This window comes from Mesoplodon bidens, assembly GCF_964165515.1.
Source record: "Mesoplodon bidens genome assembly, chromosome: 7".
NCBI classification, from domain to species: Eukaryota; Metazoa; Chordata; class Mammalia; order Artiodactyla; family Ziphiidae; genus Mesoplodon; species Mesoplodon bidens.
In genome coordinates, this window is record NC_138164.1 from 64,766,291 (window position 1) to 64,789,908 (window position 23,618).

The 23,618-nt window shown below is 42.3% G+C and overlaps 1 protein-coding gene across 2 annotated transcripts in view; it reads right to left on the reverse strand.

Moving 5' to 3' along the window:
* Positions 1-23,032, reverse strand: part of GAB2 (GRB2 associated binding protein 2) — a 172,882-nt gene extending 149,850 nt beyond the window's left edge. For both annotated transcript variants that reach the window (XR_014016375.1, XM_081241103.1), the window contains exon 1: positions 22,860-23,032. Coding sequence is in view for 1 of the 2 variants with exons in the window: in XM_081241103.1 (XP_081097229.1) it covers positions 22,860-22,934 (75 nt within the window). In the remaining variant the exon portion in view is untranslated. The remainder of the gene's footprint in view (positions 1-22,859) is intronic.
* Positions 23,033-23,618: the final 586 nt, after the last annotated feature.

A 23,618-nucleotide genomic window follows, 5' to 3' on the forward strand; every position in this document is an offset into this window, starting at 1 on the left:
TGTTCCATCGCTATGTCAGGCAACTAAGTGCAGTCTAATGACCTTGTGTCCTGGTTTAAAAAAAAAAAAAAAGGGACACTAAAGAGCCAAAGGCAACAAATGGAGAAAGAGGTGGTTCCCAGATAATTAATTATAACCCATGCACCAGGGCTGCAGAGGAAAGGAAAGGGAGCAATGGAATCAGCTTGTTCTGGAAAAGCTTATTCTTGGAAGAGCTAAGCCTGGGGGTAAGGAACAGGAGAGAAGATATTCTTCTATGCATCTTGCTTTTCCAGGGACTTTTGTCTTGACTTCTTCTCTATTTCCCTTTCTCTCTGCTTAGACAAAGATCAGCAGAAACACTGATAAATAGTCAACTAGGCATGCCTGGTGACAGGTGACATCGGAGCCCTTAGACATGCTTGACAAGGAGCAAGCTACGGTGGCCTCTTCAGGGAGGAAACAGGCCCTGATATGTCCCAACTTTCAGGTCACAGGGTCCAAGTCTTAGTCTGGAATGCCAGATACAGCTTCCCTGCTATATTTTTAACATGAGTAGACATTCACACCAGGTGAATAATACCTGTACCTTAACCTCATTTCAGAAAGCTAGTGACCCACAAGAACACAAAGCAGGCCCGATCTTAGACAGTACTGCGGGCAGAATTATTCTGATGCCCTACCATGTCTGGACATATCTAAACTATGAACACACCTATCTGGCAACCAAAGATGATAACTCCTCCAAGACTGCAAGGGCAGGGACAACAGTGAATATTTTTTCCGAGACCACTATTCACTCTGACCGCAGGCTAGCACTACAAAGCATGATCCACAACCCTGTACCCGTATTTTGGATATAACCAGTAGGAGGAGAGACAATGAGAACAATGGAAAGAGTACTGAACAAAACCAGAAGTCCCAAGTTTCACGTCTGCCACTGACTAGCAGTGAGGCTGTGAAGGAGCTGATCTCTCCGAGTCTCAACTTTCTCCTATCAAATAGGCCAAAGATTAAGCACTGAAGACATACTGAAATGCTCTACACATGTTAATTCCTCCTGTCAAAAATGTTATTAATAGAAAACAGTACACAGGGAGTGCTTAATAAGAACCAGGCACTTACTTTGCAGTTACTCTTCTCTGTAAGGCAGGTATTACTATCTCAATTTTACAGATGAGGAAATAGATTCAGAGAGGTGAAGAAACTTGCCCAACGTCACAGAGCTTATAAGTGGAGGGTCTGGGCCTGGAACCTAAGCAGTCTGGCTCCAGGATGCATATTTCTTATTTCTGAATACTGGTTCTGCAGCTTCTACCACTGTTTAACCTTCAATAAGCTACCATATTTTGTTAATTCTAAAATCCTTCTCTTTTTTCCTGGAACATTTTAACATCAAAATCAGAATGTTTTTTACAGTCAAGCTGCAGTCAGGACATGGCTGTCAACAAGAGTGTACTCGGTTGTCATTTCTGGTGGTGTGACTGTACCAGTGCAATCCTGAACAAATAATTCAAGGTCCATTTCAGGGAGAAATGTAAACCTCAGTAGTTGTGAGAAGACTTTCTGTTAAGATCTTCTGCTAAGATCAAGGAAGTACCAGCACTGAAAATTGCAGAATATGTGTCAGTGACTTGGGAGAAAAAATGATAAAACGTTCTTAAGAACGTATCAGTGCCCTTGATAACAGAGGACAATTATCAGGTAGCAAAATATGGATAATGAGTCAAAAAGTGATTCAAAGCTGGAATTGAATATCAGGAAGTGTTAGGCATCCTTTACGAATATATTTCACTTTTATTTTCCTTTTTGTGTATGCAAGAGAGTCACACACTATAAATCCATGTCCAAGTAAGTCTAAGAGTGCTCTTTCAAGAAGGCTTTTTTTTCCATAAAATAAAATACATAAAATAATAGTGTATGTTTAAATATATACCATCTTAGACTCAAGGAACACTGAATGATAACATTTCTAAGGCCTCATTTGAAAATCCGGATGATAAAATGCAAATAAGACATGGCATTCAAAGGCCCTCTACAACCTGACCTAAACCTACCTTTTCTATTCTTGTCTCCCACCACTCTTCCAAGTGAGCTACATAGCAGATTATTATACACAGTATGTGGTTCCTTGAAGATTGCCTACCCCTTTTCGCTTCTGTGCCTTTAAACTGTTTCTTCCACTGAAAATGTTTCATCCCCCACCCATCCAGGAACCCTCATTTACTAAACAGTAACTTTGAATCATTCCTTTATCTCTTAATTCTTCAGTTTTCTTATCTTTGAAATGGGAATCTAACTTTAGGTTTGATTTGAGGATTTAATGAGCTAATGCATGGAAACTGCTTAATACAGTGTCCAATTATTTGTGGTCAGGCAGTACCATCTGTGTCTGGAGGATGCGGTTCAAAACAGTGAATTGGTCAAAGGCACACAGCATACTTAACAGCAAAGTCAGGATAAGAACCAAGACTTCCTCACGGCCCAGTGCAGGGTTCTCTTTAGGTTTAAGAAATGGCTCCCCTTCCCTCCCCCCACCCCCAATATTGATAGATTGGTGAGCAAGGTTCTTCTATTTTCCTAGAGACCTGTCGTTCCTCCTCCTTTCCTTATATCAGATGTCCTAAACATGATACAAGGTAAAATAAATGAAAAGGGCCCCATGTGTGAACACATTGGACCATGAGTAAACAAGTCAAATGGGTTTATCTTATCATTTCAGAGCCTTCAATGTGGTTACATACACAGACTCCAAAAAAAGAGAAATATAGTATGGAATGTTTCCCAAATTATTTGATCATAAAACCAAAGGTTGCTGTATCACACATGTGAGGTCAGGCTATTAAAACCTACGTACACAACTTCACAGTTCCCAGGGTCCCCAGAGAATGAAAGCTCTAATTCTCTAACATGACACACAAGAGTCATTATAACTTGGCCCCATCTACCTTGTAAATCCCACCACTCCTCTCTCCTATCAGCTCCATTCCAATCATTCCAGCATGTGGGGGGGGCAGTTTCACACAGTCTTCTCTCTGGTTGAAATACCTTTCTTCCCCCCTTCCAGGCCAACTTTCACAGGTCCTTTTAAGACCTAGTGTATATAACACCTCACTGAAGCCTTCTCTGATTATTTTCACTCAATTAATTGTACCCTCCTCCATTCTCTCACAGCACTTTATGTCTGTATTGCAGCACTTTTCTCAGTGGATCTCAATTAGTGATTGACTGATTGATCAATTTCCTTCTAATCCAGGCTCCTGAAGGCCAAGAACCATATCGTTTACATCCCAAGTGAGAGGCATCCTGCAGGCACTCAGTAAAATCCTACATTGCTTTAGCTCTCTTCTGCTCGGGCCTCCATATTCCAAAACAAAGCTTTCCTGGATCCACAAAAGGGAACACTCCAGTTATGCTTTTTTTTTTTTTCCTAGCACAATTAACAACAGGGAGACATATTTTTAGGCCTAATGGACCTTCCAAGAACAACAGTTATGTTAGTCTCTGTGTATTGCACAGCCCCTACACAAAGCTAAGTCACCATGCATAGAAATCAACCCAATCATCCCTTTTTGCAGTCAGTTTGCAGACTTAGCCATAATAAAGCCTATTTTTCTAACAGCTCAAAGCACCGGAAAATACTATTCCTCCAATTTTAATAAAGTCCCTATAGAGCTGGGAGCAGAAAACATTTGTTTTATTTGTGTCTACTAATAACAAGGAATTCCAATAGGATCCATGGTTATGAGATCAAAACCAGTGGTTATGAGCCATGATTCTTCTACTTACAGTGAAAGTTTTGTGCTTTGCAGATTCTCTAATGTTTTTCAAAAAATACACTTAATATAACTTTGATCTGACTTTAGAAATAGGCTTCCAGAAAAGTCAGTAGGTCATGTAGGGAATTCTATCATTTCCATGGAAAATAGGAAGAAGATACAGAAATCATTGATTGAAACACTGAAGCACAAGAAAGCTCATAGCTAGAAGAAAAGAAATCTACTTCCTCTTCTTTTCCTCACACCAAAAGGGCCCTGAGGCTTCAACTACTCCGTTTTTGACATGGATCCCACACAATCCCCTGGTCACCTTCTCTAGATGTACTAGCATTGGTCAACATTTTTAGATACACACTTTCTGAAATATGCATTCCTAAAGTCTGGGGTACAATATTCTCTCTTCATTGATAGCAAACTAAATTGACCATCACATTCCCAAGCTCTCACAAAGTTCATGTTACCAAGATATTTCCCACCGGGTCAGAATTAAGCCCATAGTAACAGTGGTCTCTCAGTGAGTTTAGAAAGCGACGTTGTCGTCATGGCCAGAAAAGGACATGCTGAATAGCTTACTTGTTACAAAACAAAACTCCAAAAAATTTCAGTTGAAATCTGCCATCACTCTCATATCCTGCCATTGTCACGTTGTGTAATGTTACCAAAGACATACCCACAAGGAAGTAGCAGAGGGAATTAAAGTGGAATGAAGAACTTTACTCCCAATATGCCAACTACTCCTTGTAGAAAGGAGGCTCAGAGAGATTAGATAACTTGTCCAAGGTCATATTCTTATTAAACAGTAGAGCCAGGATCCAAACTCCGATTTGTCCCACAAAAACATGTGCTTATTCTATATAGAGAGGCCAGATTACTTGGGGTCAAAAATCTGTTTCCTTTCTTTCTAATGGAGAAAACTTAGCAAATTTCCTAAATTCCCTATTCCTCAGTTCCTTACCCAAAAATAGAGAAAATAAAAGTGCCTATCTCTTAGGGCTGATGTGAAGATTAAATGAGATAATATACAAGAAGTGCTCAGAACAGTATCCCATATACATATGAACAGACAAATCTGTTTGTGAATAGGAATGTCCATGTATATTTTTTCTCTATATAACTATATATGTGTATGTATGTATATGTGTGTGTGTATATGGCTCACAATATATTCTTAGAAAATAATTTCTCTAATCTTCACTCAAATGCTCCCTACCAACCTTCTGACCTCACAGCTATGGACATGCTTAGAGAACATAGTTTCATAATAAGTAACACAATAATCCTACTCCCACAACTAGTCTTGCTTACTGTTGCTTTGTTGAAAAAAAAATGTTAACTCTTACCTTGCCTTAAACCATATTTCTTTGAGTGGAAACAGAAGAATGAGAAACTCCACATAACAGAGAAGTGAACTAGGGATCTTGGTCAGAAAAGAACTTTCCTCTTAATATCAAGTTGAAAAGTCTAAGGATGTTAATATAATTCAAGTCAATATTTAATGGGCATATATCAAGCATATGCTCTATAGGTGGTACAAATAGGAGCCCAAGACTTGGTCTTTCTTTGCTCTCTAGGGCCTCGTCATCTAGGAGAGAGGTATATATATACATGACTTGCTCCTTGGCACAATGTGTTAAGTGCTAGGAAAGAGTTTCAGTCCACATGCTCTGACATGAACAGGGAAGATCACATTTTACTGTGGGGGAAACATTTGAGATTGACGTGAAGAACGAGGCCACGTTCTTCTCCATCTTTTCTTTTAGAGACTCTGATAGAAGGGAAGTAGCTCTTCTACTGTTCTGATTCTGTGACTTTATCAAAAATTAAGAAGCAACAGAACCTGGTGAATTCCAGAGAATACAATCAGAACTGGATATACACTCTTCTTTGCATCCTCTGTGATACTTTCTTTTCTATTTTATTTTTATTTTTATTATTTTTTTTTTTTTGCGGTAGGCGGGCCTCTCACTGTTGTGGCCTCTCCCCCTGCAGAGCACAGGCTCCGGACGCGCAGGCTTAGCAGCCATGGCTCACGGGCCCAGCCGCTCTGCGGCACGCGGGATCTTCCCAGACCGGGGCACGAACCCGTGTCCCCTGCATCGGCAGGCGGACTCTCAACCACTGCGCCACCAGGGAAGCCCTCTTTTCTATTTTAAAAGTAATTTAAAAATTGGTTCATAACTACAAAAATAGTATGAATATATTCTTTTTATTAAAAAGTTGAGACAAACCATTTGGCAGCTCCTTAAAAAGTTAAACACAGAGTTACCATATGACCTAACAATTCCGCTGGGTCCTTTGGAAAGAATGGGATGGGAAACTGGTTTCCATACAAATCACCCAAGCATTCATTTTAACAATCACATTAAACTTGTTAAACAAAATGTGATATATTCACACAATGGAATATTATTCAGACAAAAAGGAATGAAGTATGTAAATGCTACAGCGTGGATGAACCTGGAGATCATTATGTTCAGTGAAAGAAGGTGGACATAAAAGGTCACATAGTATGTGATTCCATTTATATGGAATATCCACAACAGGCCAATCCATAGAGGCAGAAAGCAAGGGTGGTTGCCATGAGTTTTGGGGAGAAGAGAATGGAGAAGGGAATGGAGAATGGCTACTTGATGGGTACGGAGTTTCCTTTTGGGGTGGGATTGTTCTGGAATTAGGCAGTGGTGATGTACAACTGTGTGAATTATACTCAAAACACTGAATTGTACACTGTAAAATGGCAAATTTGGGGGCTTCCCTGGTGGCGCAGTGGTTGAGAGTCCGCCTGCCGATGCAGGGGACACGGGTTTGCGCCCCGGTCCGGGAAGATCCCACATGCCATGGAGTGGCTGGGCCCGTGAGCCATGGCCGCTGAGCCTGCACGTCCAGAGCCTGTGCTCCGCAACGGGAGAGGCCACAATAGTGAGAGGCTCTCATACCTCAAAAAACAAAACAAAACAAAACAAAAAGGCAAATGTTATGGTATGTGAATTATATCTTAATAAAGTAAAAAAGAAAAGAATTGAGACATTATAAAGTCGAACCCCCTTTGACCATCCCTCCCACCCAAATCCCCAAGGGTTACCAGTATTATCAGCTTCATATGAGTCCTTGTTATAAGGCTTATCCCTCACTGTGCCTAGCAGAGGTCCTTGTACCCAGGAGACATTTTAGGCATTTGTTGAACAATAACTTCCTACAAGGAAAAGATAATGCTGCTTTGTTCTCTTCAGGATAATATAGATCCCTTTGTATCCACCATCACACAAATGCGTCAGTTTAGGATCAGGCAGCTTTAGACAGACAGTTTACATTAACACCAGGCACACCAAGTGCAGTAACAAAAGAGCATAGCACTTACTGGCTCAAAGCTCACCAACCATAAGTCCAGTTAATAGAAAACCCTGATAGGGACACTCATGCAAATAAGGCGGCACTTTGCCTCTGTCCCCTTGGTTTACAAAGGGTTTGGAATAGAAACCAGGCTTGGCAAGGCTATCACTTTGGAGCCCACAACAGCAAGCTATAAATAAGTGATTTCTCACCTGGTCAAGTCCAACTTAAACAGAAGCCTTAGACAGTCTCATAAAAAGACTTGCCCCCAGAACACTACAATATTGTATCTCTAGTCTTTTTTTTGGCAGAGGTTTTTAATCAGGGGGTGCCCAAAGTCACATGAATTAACTTCTTAACACAAATCCCTGGGCCCCATCCCTCAGAGGTTCTGATTCATTTAGACCAGAGCAGGCTGGCATCTATATTTTCTAAAGCACCCCAGGTCTTTTGGAAACAGTGTTAGGAAACTTCAGGAAGAATGAGATGGGAAACTGGTTTCCATGGAAATCATCTAAGCATTCATTTAACAATGATGCTGAACTTGTAGTAGCTGCCAATCAGAAGACGGGTAGCATATCCCCATTTTACTGAAGAGAAAATTGACACTCAAGGATTCACTTTTTAAAGTCAGCAACAAGGACCGGGCAGCACTTAAGAGTCCTGACAATGCACTCACACCTTCCTCAAACAGACTCTCCAGGCTCCCACTGTGGTACTGGTGTTGTGAAAATGTGGTCTGGTGGAAGGCGGCTGGTCCATAACTAGTTAAGGTCATTTTACTTGTGCTTAATGTAATGGAGAGTAACTGTTACAATATTTTTGAAATGTTTCCTAATTTGTGTTCCCTTGTTGACAGAGCAGTTTCTCATCACGTGCTCCATCTATAAAGTGCCTCCTTATTTACAGCTAAGTTTGAGTTGGAAAGGAGGATGTGATATAGGAGAAGCCCCAGCCATAGAAGCAGAAGTAAAAGAGAAGCCCACTCGCTCTGGCCTTATGGGGAAGGAAGGGAGTAGAACTGGTAAACAAAGACACAGTCCTCATTCACACACCCCCTCCCCACAGACACATTCCTTCTTGTCACCAAAACCCGTTCAACTTAGGGAGCAATGGAACTGCAGAAATCCTGAGACTCCCATTTCCCATACAGAACATGGGGGTGGCCTTCAGGCTACTGAAGTTCAATCTTCAGCTCTGTGTCAATATGTGTATGGGAGCAAGGGCTCGGATGTAGCCGCAGGAGACAGCCAGAAGGATGAGCTTGGGGCAGCAGGGCTCCCTCCCTAAAGCCTGCCTGGCACTCAGGGCATCTAGAAGTTGCTAAAAGACTGGTGGACCAGCAGAGGTCTGTGGGTGGAGCAAAGAGGTCTCAGTGCACAGGGACTTTGAGACAAATGTCTAGCACCACAACCTCCATAGTGGGTTCCTGCACATCACTCCCAAAGGACAGACAGGACTAGTTACAACTCAACAGACAACTCCAGGATACATTCCAAACTAGACAATGAAGCAGAGGACACCACACAGACATCAGTGTGGATGGCCACACAGACATCCTCTTCTAACTCATACAGAGACACAGTAAGCATTCTCATGAAGCAGTCAGTAACAGGTATTAAGCATCAACTATTTGCCAGACACTGTTCTGGGTTGGTGAGGACTTGGAGATAAGTGATGCAAACAAAATCCCTGCCCTGATGGAATAAGATTTGGGGGTTTAGAAAGGTAAGTGGGCAGAACTCTGAAGAATGAAGTGTTTACTCAAAGGGCTCTGATTAGGAAGTTGAACTTTGAAAAGATTCAAAGGAGATTGTTTATGCTGAAAAATTAAAATCTTATAAATTATGGCAGTTTTAAAACACGGCCACAAATTCTTTGACATTCCATCTGCCAAGAAGTTGGGCATCTATGTTCCCTTTCCTTGAATCTGAGTGGGCCTGAGACTCCTCTGACCACTAGATATGGCAAAAGTAACACTGCGTGACTTCTAAGATGAGGTCACTAAAAAGGCCATGTAGTTGCCACCTTGGCCACCAAGACCCTCACTCTTGGAGCCCCGAGCCACCCTGTAAGAAATCTGATTACTTAGAGGCTGCCATGTTGGGAGGAAGCCCAGGCTGCATGTAGAGGCCACTTCCAGACACTCTTGGTCAACAGCCCCAGCTGAATGGAGCCTTTGAGTCATCCCAACCCTGTTGACAGTTGTGTGAGTGAAGACACTTTCAGATGATTCCAGTTCCCAGCAGTGAGGGATGCTGTGCCATTCAAGTCTTCCCAGCTGAGGTCCCAGACATCTGGGAGAAGAAACAAGTCCCTGCCATGCCCCGTCTGAATTTCTGACCCATACTATCTGTGCGCTAAATAAAGTGGTTGTTTTATGCCACTATGTTTTGGGCATGCCTTATCATGTCCAAAGATTTATCATGAAGGAAAAGAAACTGGAACAACAGATGTGAACTGACAGAAAAGAAGATCAGTTATATAAAAAGATATGAAACTATATTTTCTTTGATTGCCTAAGCCTGGTTTGAGAGAAACTGTTATCATGGGGAAGTAAAGAAATTATAATACTCTTTTGATTGCTAAGAATAACTATTTTATCTACAGTTGCTATAATAGAAAATGTTTTAGTTATTTGGAATCTTAGCAGTCCAAAAAGTATCTGGGTAAGACACCATTCTCTTGTGTAGATTTTCAGCATGGGGCTAACATTCCCATGATGCCATTCAAAGATGCCCATGAACCCATTTCTGTCTATTTTCCTTGGCGCATGGTGTATAATAAGTATTCAGTAACTTTGCAGAATGATTGCTAGGGTCCGAGGAGACAGGGGGAGATACTCCAGACAAAGCAAAGGGATCATGGTGAGTAAAGGTAATGAAGATGGGGCCTTGGGGAGAACAGAGGGGGCCACTTGAACCTCATTCTTAATCCTTCCCCATCCATATACTTTTGCTTGACATCCATGTGCCTGTATCTTTAGGCCTTTGATAAGCTGTTATTACTTGAAATGTTCTTCTCCCATCTGTCTGATGAACTCCTACTCATTCTTCAAAGCCCAGCTCCACTGTCATTCTCACCGTAGCTTTCTCTGATACTACCCCACTTTAAGTGAAATTCCTCTATTCCACTCCCCTGTAACATTATCCACAACCTCTAGCATAGCAGAACACTCTCCATTATATTTAGTAAGTTTAGATGTCCATTTTCTTTGATAAACTGTGAGCTACCAGAGAAAAAGGATGATTCTTACTCATCACCTTACTTCCTCCTTGAGTGCCTTTGTGCCAAACACTAGAGGTCAAAAAAAGAAAAATCGCTGCCTTTGAGGAGCCTGTGTAATTAAGGGGAGAGATCTAAAAACACAGTCAAACAGCATCGTCCTAAAAGCTATAGGGAGGTATGGTGGGATGATGTGGGAAGACACATGTCCTTCAGGAGGAAACCAGGAAGTGGCACAAAGTAGATGACATCTGAGGTAGGCCTTGAAACCAAATTAAGACGAGAAGCCTGCACGGGGGAAATCTATGGAATCAGAGCTAAAAGGTCTCAGAAGGCAACTGATAAATAAGAGGAACGTCTGGTCAGATGCGGTCATTCTTTTCCCTCCCTACTGCTGGAGATTCCCTGCTCAAGTTATTCCAAGCTCCCTTTTTTTTCATACCTAAAACTACTCAGTCTTCCTATTTATATCAAGAAGCACCCATCATCTGAACAAGCAACTTGTTAAAAAAATACGAGTCTTTAATATATGAAAATGTATTCAAACCAGTAGCAATCAAATAAATCCAAATTAAAATCAGGGACTACTTTTTCACCGGTCAAATTATCAAGTATTTTCAAAAAGTATACTATCTATTATCAAAGAAGAATCAGGTATCAAAGAAGAATCAGGGAAAGCAAAATTCTATCCTTTCTGAGAGGCAATTTGGTATGATGTAACAAAAACCATGCAAATAACTGCACTCTTTGAATTAGAAATTCCATTTATAGCAATTTGTCCTAAGGATAAAAGTCTTTGCTATAAAGATCATCACAGCATTATTTAAAATAGTGGAAAAGAGTAAACTACCTACATGTCTAACAAGGGAAGAGTCAAATAAACTTGGCACTTCAATAACTGTAACAGTTACTGTTTATAGAGTGCTTACAATGTGCCTGGCATTATCATATTTAATACCACAGCAATTTATAAAGTTCCAGTTGCACCAGGTTGGTAAATAGAACCCATTGCTAAAAATAGAGAGGAGGTGAGCTCCCCACAAAGTAGACAGCAGTCAGTAACTGAGACTGGGCTAATTCAAGGATGTATTAAGAAGCTGTAGTATGAATCCTTTTAACCCAGCCCCCATTTGTGCCCCTGCACTGCCCCTCCCCCCTCCACAGCCCACAAAAGAAGAGTAGAGATGGGGAGGGGGAACCATGGATCCTTTGACCTAGTGGGTCATGCTGTATTTTGGGGTGGTACTCTCCCTACCCCCGCAGTGGGCTCCTCTAAATCAATCAGTTACTGAGTTCAGGGGTGCCACAAAAAAAGAATTGGGACAAGAATTTTTAAAAATCGTAATGCTTGGTGAATATCTGCTCAGGCAGCTGAATTACACATCTGCCCTGGACCATTCTGGACAGGGGAAGGAGAAATGGGGTGAGAAGGGGCAGCAGCGCTGCTCCCCCACTGCTTGGCATGGACATGAGTCCCCTTGGTCAAGAAGCCCCACGGAAATTGATGGCCTTAAGCCCTCTTGCCAGGTCCCCACCTTAGAGGGCTGTCCATTGGGCAAGTGGGCCCCAGCCGTGGGGTAACAAGAAGGGGAGGGGTTGGTCTATAAGAGGTTGAAAGAACATAATACCAGTTTCCTCTCCAGGTCTGGAGAGCACACGGTGAGAAAGCCTATCCTCTAAGGAACTCACAATCATGGGGAGTGCACACAGGCAGTGCTGGTCAGGCAACCAGTAAATGTCATCAAGGAGGACCCAAGAGCAGCCAGGTAAGAGACACTTATCCCTGTCCCTCTCCCTCTTGCCCATCCCTACCCACCAACCTCTGGGGCCTAGAAGGGAGCAGGGAAGAAATACCCCAGACAGACTGTCCTCCCGCCCCCAAACTCTCTGAGGTGAGGAACAGGGAACACAAGCGGAAAGGTAAAACTAATCTACCTTTTCCCACTTCACACCCCCAGAGCCACAAGTCTGGTCAGCAATAGGAGTAGGAAAAGCTTTCAATTAGATAATAGTGGAATTTTACAATGGTGCACTTTCGATAACCCAGAGTGACCAGAAGTCTGTGGACTCTGCCCTAGGTACCATCAAGGGACCTGTCCCCTAGAGGAAAGGAAGATTTTGACAAAGCACAGTTGGGAATTCTGGCTAGAGGGAAAAAAAGCATTGATGTTTGCACCCCTCTGAGTTAAAATTATTCAATTAATTGATTAAAGTTACCATTATCTACACTTCACAGTTTAGGAAATGAAAGCTCTGAAAGATTAAGAAACTTGCTCAAACCCACAGAGCACAGGGAAGGCTTAGTTTGGATTCCAACCCAGAGCCCACCTCAGAGCCCATGCATTCTACAGTCACACCAGGATTTTTCAAGTGGGGCCCAAAGACATGTCATCCCCAGGGATCTGCAAATCCACTTCAAAATATTTTTCAATATTGAATTTTTATCTCAAGGGTGACCTTAAAATATGTAAATATAGTCTCAATCATGTGAATGATCATCTTACAAGTGAAAGATGCTTCTTGATTACCAGCATTTGCATTTATAATCTTATTGATGTTAAGTATTAAGTTCTCTAAATTTCATAGGCTAATGACTAATGAGAAAGAAGGACAGAGGTGACTGCCTATAAATAATGCAGTCATACCAATTAAAAGCCAAATGGCTTGCTATACAAACCAAAGTTTCACTATAGGTCAAACAAAGAAAAGCATGGCGCACAGAACAGAAGCTTCCATAAAAATAAGGGCCGGGACTTCCCTGGTGGTGCAGTGGTTAAGAATCTGCCTGCCAACGCAGGGGACATAGGTTCAATCCCTGGTCTGGGAAGATCCCACATGCCACGGAGCAACTAAGCCCGTGTGCCACAACTACTGAGCCTGCACTCTAGAGCCCACGAGCCACAACTACTGAGCCTGTGTCCCACACCTACTGAAGCCCGCGTGCCCAGAGTCCGTGCTCTGCAACAAGAGAAGGCACCGCAATGAGAAGCCTACTCACCGCAATGAAGAGTAGCCCGCGCTTACTGCAACTAGAGAAAGCCCACAAGGACCCAATGCGGCCAAAAAAAAAAAAAAAAAAAAAAAGAATAAGGGCCATATCTACATTTTAAGCAGCAATTTAGTTTCAGCAAAATATCCAGTGTTGTTAATGTGAATTATATTGGCTCTGAAGTTAATCTGAAAATTTGTTTTGGTTTTATAATTGTAGAAGGGCTATAAGCATACATTTATACCTCATAGTTTTGTTTATAGACATTTGGGAAACATAATAATAAAGATAATTTAATTCAACATCAAGAACATGTAAAAATTTTGTTTAAAGTGTCCTTATATTACACATACTTGAGAAGCTCTGTGTTATGTCACATTATGCTTAAGCAACCATTAAAAGCCACGTCTTAGAAGACTGTGAAACAGGGAAATATTTTCAATACTATATAACTTAAAGCATACAAAAGGTGGTACAGTCTCACTCTGATTTTATAAAGTATACAAAGCACACTGTAGACACAGAAGAGACTACGAAATACACTAAAATGTTAACAATGTATATGCTGTAGTAGGAGTATTACAGGTGCTTTTTATTAATGTTGCTATTTGCTTTTTGATAATATTCTGATTTATAATAACTTTTTTATAAGAGTGAAATTTAAATATTACCAAAAAATTCAATTTTAAAAGCCTATCTCATCAAAGTTTCCAAAACCTGCTGCTAAAAGAAAAAAAAAGCACTTTCAATCCAATTCCAGCTCAAGCTCTTTCTTCTCCAAAGAAATGTAACCAATCTTAAAGAAATATTTGTTCAGACTTAAAAGTATATAAAGTGCTAGTCAACCAATAACTAGGTTTTAGGAACCAGGGCTACAAGGATGAACAAAGGACATGGTGCAGTCCAGAAGCTACCATTCTGGGGGGAAGCACAGCATAAATCAAGTTAGTCAATGGTACTAAGGCATAATGACAGGAACGTGGAGAAGGGGTTTCATAACTCATTTTGATGGGGAAGATAGGGCAGGAAAGGCTGCCACAAGGTGACACGTGAACTAAGTGCTAAGAATGCAGGAGAAAATGAGTGCAGAAAGGTAAAATGGCAGATTCCCCAGCAAGTAAAATCTAAACATAGGTCTTGTGACACTGGGATCACTGACCACACTAGACCAATCTCTCCTGGGCTCCTACAGCACAATGGTCTTTGCCATTTATATTGTCTGCCATTATAATTCAAGCTGCTTCCCCAACAAGATTGTAAACTCAGAGGGGAATACCATGTACACTGCAGACTCACTATCATCAATGATAGTATCTTTAGACTTCTAATGGGCATTAAACTCAACATATTGTAGCCTCTGTTGGTATGCAAAAAATTATATGCCTAACTAGACTACACCCATTTTTGCCTCTAGAAAATTATATCAAAAGATCAAAACAACAGATTCATTCCTATAGTCCTCACAAGAATGTTAACCTCTCTACTTATAAACCTTAGCCCTTTCCCTTGTTCTTGCAAGCCAGCAAACCTCCAACTGGTGCGTTTTTCCAAGGCAGGCTAAGGAAAGATATGATTGCCTATCCAAGAAAATCTTCCAAGTGTACTGCGGTGATAGTTAATGACACCTAAATCCTGTGGCTTATCAGCTGGGGTGAAACTCTCAGAAGATGTTCCATCTTTAAAACAGAAATGTGAATGATTAGAAGTAACATAAATGTCTGACCAGGGGAAATGTGTGTGAACAGAAGGTATGGTATTTTCACAGACTTTTTCTTTTCTTTCTTGTCTTTTTTTTGCATTTTTGTTTTTTTTTCCTTTGTTTTCACACACATGTTTATAAGACTTACGTACATGTCTAAGAATTTGCTTTTATTTCAGCAAAGAAACAGTAAAAGGGATAGATGAAGCCACTGTGATGAAATCTTGATAATATTTGAAACTAAGTGTGTGTGACCAACCCAAAAGCAATGAGCACTCCTTAAAGCCCATGTGCTTTCTAGATACCATTTTTAATAAAAGAAAAGAACTCTTCGAGGAAATGGTTAATTCAAAGTATGGATCAGAAACGTACAAGATAGGCCTGGAACATCTTGTCGTATCAGATAACAAACTGTTGTATCAGATAACAAACCTACTAGTAAGGTTATGTCAAAAGGACTCAGAAGCCAACTTGAATAGCCTCCCACTGGCTAAAGAGTACAATCTGAGCATCAATAAGGACAACAACCAGAACAGGTTCGAACACATCAAATGTGTATAAATGTGTGAGCTCATAATGCTACTCCAAAATACCTTAACTGATCACTTTGAAAGCTACTAAGGAATCCACTCACTATTTTGACAACTGGTAGATAAATAAAAAGAGGCAAGCATAAAGCTGGGGGAGGGGTAGCTGTACATTCCATTCTCATTCAAGGCTGCGGCGATTCCATCCTGTCTTTTCTCTTGGACTAAAGTATTAGCAGGGCCAAGTACTAACAAATGAGGCATTTCTTCTTTTTAACATGTGGAAAAATACATATAACGTAAACTCTACCATCTTAACCATTTTAAAGTGTAGAGTTCAGTGGCATTAAATATTCACATTGTTGTGCTACCATCACCAACATCCATCTCAAGAACTTTTCATCTTGAAAAACTGAAACTCTCTACCCATTAAACAACAGCTCCCTATTCTTCCCTCCTCCCAGTTCCTGGCAAGTCTCTATGAATTTGATTCCTCTAGGTACTTCATTGAAGTGGAATCACACAATATTTTTCTTTCTGTGATTGGCTTACTTTACTTAGTATAATGTCACGGAGGTTCATCCATTTTGTAGTAAGTCCATGTATAAAAATTTCCTTCTTTTTTAAGGATGAACAATATTCCATTGCATGTACATAGATATTTTATTTATCCATTCATCTGTTGATAGACATAAGGGTTGCTTCCAAATGAGAAATTCTGACCCAACGCTGGTGACAAGACGCTCAGGAGACTGGCCCTGGAACAGAGCAGTCTCTCTGATGTTGTGAACACAATCGAAGAATCACTCCAGTGATTAGGACCACAGAGCAGAAAGCTGCTAAAAGGAATTTCCATATGGCTATCTGTCCCAGGAATTGGGACCAGAAAGAGCATTTGTTTAAATACTCAAATAATATGTTGATATAAAGCCCTGGCTGCTTAGGATGGTCTAGAAACAAATCTTCAATTCACTCTAGTTTCTGAAGACCTCCTTCTCGCCTGTTCTTTTTTCCCCCCCAGCTTTATTGAGAAATAATTGACATATAACACTGTGTAAGTTTAAGGTGTACAAGATGTCGATTTGCTACATTCATATACATTCGTATCATTATCACTGTAGCTTTAGCTAATACGCCCATTCACATCACATAATTCTCTTTTGTGGTGAGAACATTTAAGATCTACTCTTTTAGCAATTTTCAAGTGTACAATACAGTAACTAAAATTACAATGCTGCGCATTAGATCTCTAGATGTTATTCATCTTCTAATTGGAAGTTTGTACCCTTTGATTAACATCTCTTCAATTTTCCCACCCCCTAGCCTCTGGTAGCCACTATTCTACTATTTCTTTAAGTTTGGCTTTTTTTAGATTCCCCATGTAAGTGATATCATGCAAGATTTGTCTTTCTCTGACTTATTTCACTCAGCATAATGCCCTCAGGGTCCATTCAGGTTGCTGCAAATGGCAGAATTTCCTTCTCTCTCATGGTTGAATATTATTGCATTGTGTGTGTATGTATGTATGTATGTATATGTGTGTGTATATATATATATTTTTTTTCACATCTTCTTTATCCATTCATCCATTCATAGACACTTGGGTTGTTTCCATATCTTGGCTAGTGTGAATAATGCTGCAACAAACACTGTGGTGTAGATATTTCTTCAATACCCCAGAAGTGGAATTGTTGGATCATGGGACAGTTCTATTTTTAGTTTTTTGAGGGCCCTCCATACTGTTTTCCATAGGGGCTGCAACAATTTGCATTCCCACCAACAGTGCAACAAGGGTTCCCTTTTCTCTATATCCTTGCCAACACTTATTATCTCTTGTCTTTTTGAGGACAGCCATTCTAACAGGTGTGAAGTGATAACTCATTATGGTTTTGATTTGCATTTCCCTAATGACTGCTGATGCTGAGCACCTTGTCATGCACTGTTGACCATTTTAACTTGTCCGCTCTTCTTACCAGCCTGTATGTTCTCTCTTGCCTACCTCTCCAGTCTCATAGCCCACTACTTCCATCATCCTGCTGACGGTCCAGCAACACCAAACTGTTTTTAGTGTCCCGCACACACTCTTCAGGCCCTTGCCACTTGGCCTCCACTGTCAGTGGTCTCTCTTGCTGGAAAGCTTTCTTCTCTTGGCTTACTTCTAGTTAGGGCCACCTCTCAAGGAACCCTTTCTTTTTCTTCTTTGTAGTCCCAGAATTTGAGTGCTTGGCACATAATGGCTGCTTGATAAATTACTGAACTAAATTATATTTGTTACATTCACATTCTCTGTTGAGAAGACAAGTTTAAAGAAAAAATTCAAGGATAATGGGATTACAGGTAATTTTTATTTATACTTTAATATTGTTCAAATTTTCTAATGATGTGCTGACTTTTCAAATTTACCTTTCAGAAAAATTTAAGAATAATCTGATCAAGAATAAAGCAGAGGAATCAGTCTACCAGATTTGAAGACTCATCAAAAAGCTAGAGTTATCAAGAGTATGTGGTATTGCAGAGGGATAGACACATGGGATGATGGATCAGTACAGAGAACCCAGAAACAGGCCCACACAAATTGCCCAACTGCTTTATGACAAAGGTGCAAAAGCAATTCAATGAAGGCAGCACAGCCTGGTCAACAAACGGTGTTGGAGCAATCAGGCATCCATTGCCAAGTACTACTACTACTGCTAGTGAATAAAATAAAATCTCAACCTAAGTTTCACATCTTATACAAAAATTAACTTAAAACAGATCATGGACTTAAATGAAAAATATAAAACCATATAATATTTGGGAGGAAAAACACGGAGAAAATCTCTACAACTGGGCTAGGCAAAGAGTTCTTACATTTGACCCAAATAATACAGCCCATAAAATGTAAAATTGGTAAAATGGACTTTATCCAAATCAAAACCTTTTGCTCTGGAAAGACCTTGTTAAGTGGATGAAAAGACAAGCTTCAGACTGGGAGAAAATGTTTGCAAACTACATATTTGATGAGGACTGGTATCTTGAGCATACAGAAAACCCTCAAAACGCAACAGTAAAAAAAGTGAACAATCCAAATAGAAAATGGACTAAAGACTTGAAGAGAGACATTTGACCAAAGAGAATATACAGATGGCAAATATCATATGAAAAGATATTCAACATCATTGGCCATAGGGAAATGTAAATTAAAACCAATGGGTAAACAGTTAAACAAATGAACTGTAGTACATCCATACTGTTGAACATTGCTCAGCAATAATAAAGAATGAACAAGTGATACATACAAGAACTTGGATGAATCTCCAGAGAAGTATGCTGGATGAAAAAAGCCAATCCCCAAAAGTTACGTATTGTATGAATCGATTTACATAACACTCTTGAAATAATAATAATATATTAAAATGGAGAAGAGATTAGTGATTATCATGGGTTAAGGATGTGGTGGGTGTGGGATGGTAGAGGATGCGACCATAAAAGGGCAACATAAGGGATCATGTGCTGATGGAAATGTCCTATATCTTGACTGTATCACTGTCAAAATATTGATTATCTCATTGTACTATAATTTTGCAAGAAGTTACCATTAGGAGAAACTGGGTAAAGGGTACATGGGTTATCTCTTCACTATTTTTACAACTACATAGCTTCTACAATTACCCGAAAATAAAGTTAAATTTTAAAAAAAGCTCAGGTTTTGGGACAAAGCTAGGTGATGTTGGGCAAGTCGCTTCCTTTTTCTTAGGGCTGAAATGATTAAATTAAGAGATGAATGGTCTAAGCATAGTGCTTGGCACAGGTAAATGCTCAACAGACGGCTATTAAAATGATAATCAGTTAGAAATAGTACTTCTACTCTGAGAAGTCAGAAAAAGATAAGGAACCATGCAGATACAGGTAAATATGGAAATTTGGTCACAATATGTGCTAACAGCTACTCCATAATAGCTTCAATCTTCTTTGTGAAGAAGGCGGCAATGTCATCCGCTAAGACTGAAGGGATGGATTAACCTTTACTCCCAGAATCTAATCCAGTGCCTGGGACACATATATTTAATAAATGAGCTTATTTTTTTTTTTTTTTTTTTTTTTTTTTTTGCGGTACGCGGGCCTCTCACTGTTGTGGCCTCTCCTGTTGTGGAGCACAGGCTCAGCGGCCATGGCTCACGGGCCCAGCCGCTCCGCAGCATATGGGATCCTCCCAGACCGGGGCACGAACCCGTGTCCCCTGCATCGGCAGGCGGACTCTCAACCACGGCGCCACCAGGGAAGCCCAAATGAGCTTATTTAACAAATAAAGTTTTCTTAATTCCATTGTTCTTTAGAATCAACACACAACTTTCTCCAAATTAGCCACTAGGGGGCAGTGCTGCTGCCAACCTTTTCCCCTAATTTTTTTAACTCGGTGAAAATAATAGAAAATTACAGGGCAGTGTGTGTCATAAAGTATTTTTTTCCTCAAGAAGATCTGATTTCAGCTTCATATACATGTATACATGTGTGTGTTCACACCTGTGCACATGCGCGCATGCACACATTTATACATGCACATTGCAGCATGATGGGAGGACTGTTCCTTCTGCCAGCCTCCCACTGCAATCATACAGTGATGCCCCAGAGGCAACACTCACCATTTTCCAGAGGTCATTTTTTTTATAATTCCTCCAGGGCACACAGCAAATACTGACTAGATCTTTTACGCTTTTTTATAATCAATAAATTAGAAAAGACATCGATGAAGAAATCCCCAAAGCTAATCCTGGTAACATTTGCCATAGCTTCTTTCTTCCTTTATTTTTACTCCTACACCTACCTCCTCCCCAAATTATTGATAAAAAAGAAGTAGGTTTTTAAAAAAATTTAAAATGGTTGCAATAGATTTCATAAACTTCTTTTCCCCTTGTTTCAGATTCTTGATACATTCTTATAATGAAGATTTATCAATCTGTAATACCAAATGGCTATTATATATACCAGAGTAAGCAGCAATTTGGGGGGGTGTGTTTAGCAATGGGGCTAGGAAATTTCCTAGTTTGGTTCTAGTGAACTTGGGCCTCTAACGAACAGAGGGAGCTGACAGAGGTTCTAACTTAAAAGAGAAATTCTCAAACCCCTCAAAGAAAAGAAGATGTACGGGAAGACTGTTCCCCAGGAGTTTAGGGTTACACAAACCAGCTCAGTTTCAACTAAGGGAAGTGAACTTCCACAGTAGGGGAGGCTTCCATTCATACCAGTGGAACACATCACACCCTAGTCTAAGAAAAGCTGTTACTAGTTTGGTCTTACGGGCTGGAGCTGCGAGGGAGATGGGAAAAGGCTGAGGTCATCTTATGACTATAGGCTGTCAAGTACTTCAAATGAGAGAAAAAGGTGGTTGACCCCAAAGCCTCTGAACCCGGTTATTTTGAGCTAAAGTTGCTTGGGAACAAAAATACCCAAGAAATGGATCATAAAGAGAGTCTGGGTGATAGAGTTGAAGTAGTCATCTGTCGATGTAGATACAGTGTCAACTTGTTTGCAAACTGTTTCAAAACAAAGTTTCAAGGTTGTTTAGAGTAGTGTTCTAACTTGACAATTAAGAGTCACATTTTTACTGGATACTTTATTCCAGTAGGTGGTATGGAATGGTATTACACTTTTATTGATAGTCTTCAGAAGCTCTTTGGGGCCAAAGATTTTTGGTTTTGCTTTACAGTTGTAAAAACATTAATAGCATTAGTAACATTAATAGTTTTATATTAACCTAATATAAAAATTCACCTTTCCTAATGAACTGATATGGCCCTCAAGAGGAGAAAATCTTCTTTCTTAACAATTATAGTTCTTTGGCTACATGGACGTCTCTGAAAATGAGCTTTAAAACTGAGATGAACACTTCATTGTATCATCCCTACTATATTTAAAATCTATGTCCACTTTAAAAAGTCATGTGCTAAATCCTGAGGTTCCCCCCACCCCCCAGCAAATGATCTAAATAAGAGCCTGACTTCATTTACATACACACTCACTTGCACTCCCAACCACACTTCCTTTGAAAAACAGAATGTCACTTCCTCAATCCGGAGGCCAGAAGTCCCTTGGTTCTGATCTGGGGAGCCAAGACAGGAAACTGGTAAGCTTTTGCCTCTCCCCCCATGGACAGCCACTGGTGCAGCTGACAGAGGGCAGGGTCTATTCAGAGCTCCCTTGATGCACTGCAGCTGGAAGGCAACAGCTCACTTCCATGCTGTGGGAATGATCCCAGAGAGTCCAGCACCGAGAGTCAGTTTAACAAGGGCATTTCATAGGAAGGAAGAGGAGAGGATGGGAGACCGGGACATCTTTTAGCGATCTTAATTCCATTTCCAAACTCAGTCGAATAGCTCAGGACTGATTTCAGCCAATTCTCAGAAACTGACACCATCTTGTACTTTGACCCCACCAAGCAAGGCATCTTCTGGTGGAGGGGGGAAAAAGAAAGCCAGACCTCTTCACCGCTCACACCAGGCTGTACGACCTTCCCCAGGATGTTGCCAGCTTCTCACTTAGAAAGGAGAGGCTGTCCCAGCAATTTCAGTAAACACTGTTGGTTAGCACCACCTGGCAACTGAGAACCTTGATCTCTCCCGGCCCCAGACCCCAAGGACTGCACAACACAAAACCCGGGCCAGTTGTAGCAGACCAAACTGCAGTGTCACCATCGGGGGGGTGGGGTGGGGTGGGGGGATGCATGTGAGAGGCACACGGAATAAAGGGAAAGAAGGGGGACAAACAAATGAGTCACTTAATACAAGGACTGCACATGCTGCTGACGCTGCCCATGATGCAGAGGCTGTGGACTGGAAGGAAGCAGGCGGCCACCGGGAGGGGCGGTCAGAGAAAGGGAAGGGGGAAAGGGTGTGAGGCGCCTCGCCCTTTGTGGGGGGCGGGCTGCGCGGCCCCACAGCCTACGCCCCCCTTTACCCCCAGCCCCGCAGGCTGGAGCCGCTCGGCGTTAGTATGGTCCCCCAGCCCCGGGAATCAACTCTTTCGGTCTCCAAAAACAATCTAATACAAACTTCAATACTGGATTTAGTTTTACAGGGGGGCTGGCTAGAGAGGCGCCGCCGCCGCGCCCACCCCGCGGAGAACAAGCCGCAGCCTCAACCTGGTCGCCCGCCCGCCCCGCCCCTCACGGCGCACCTGTGACAGGTGTGCAGGAGCCTCACACAGCCCCGAGCCGCGGGACCCGCCGGCAGCTCCTCGCACCCCCCCTCCCCGGGACCCGCCCTCCCCGTCGGCGCCGTCCCTCCCGGAGCCCCCAGCCCCTCGGCCCCACGCTCGCGCCCTCGGCGGCCGCACCCGCTCCCGCCCGCACTCACATAGCGTCTCAACTTCTTCTCGGGGGGCGATTTCCTCAGCCAGCCGGTGCACACTACGTCGCCGCCGCCGCTCATGCTGTCGGCCGCCTGGAGCCCGCCGCGGGGTCGGCGGACAAGGGCACGGGCGCGGGCCGCTGGGTCTGCCGGCCGGCGGTGCGCAGCTCGCGGGGGAGGGGAGGGGCCGGGGCGGCCGGCGGCCGCGGGGCGAGGACTAGGCGGCGCGGCCCGGCTGCCTCGCGCGCGCCCGCTCTCCCCGCGCGCACCCGCGCGCTCTCCCAGTCCGGCCGCGGTGGGGGCGCCCCGGCAGGAAGGGCGGCGCGCGCTCGCCACGCCCACAGCCCGCCGCGCCCCCGGGCGGGCCGCCTTCAAAGACGCAAACAGCGCCTCGCGCCTTTGGACCCCAGAGGACCGAGGTTCGCAAGGACGCCTGCGGCCGGCCGCGCCCCCAGGGTCTGGCTTTTTCCCGAAGCCTCAAGCAGTTAGTGGGGCAGGCGGCCGCGCCCCTGGTGGGGGTGGGGTGATGGAAAGGGACTGCGCGGCCTCGAGCGTAAATCGATTTTTCACAGGGGTCGTCAGGAAGGGACCCGAGGGCTGATCCCGTTTCCTATCCATTCCCTGAGTTTCAGGTTTCTGTGGGTCAGGTTCTGGCTGAAATTAGTGATCCGCTTCCCAGCAAGAGTTGCAACTCTCGCTCCCTTGGTGGGAGACGGAAAGAAGAAAACAGGCTACTACATGCTGGGCGCTTTTACATTCCTTGCT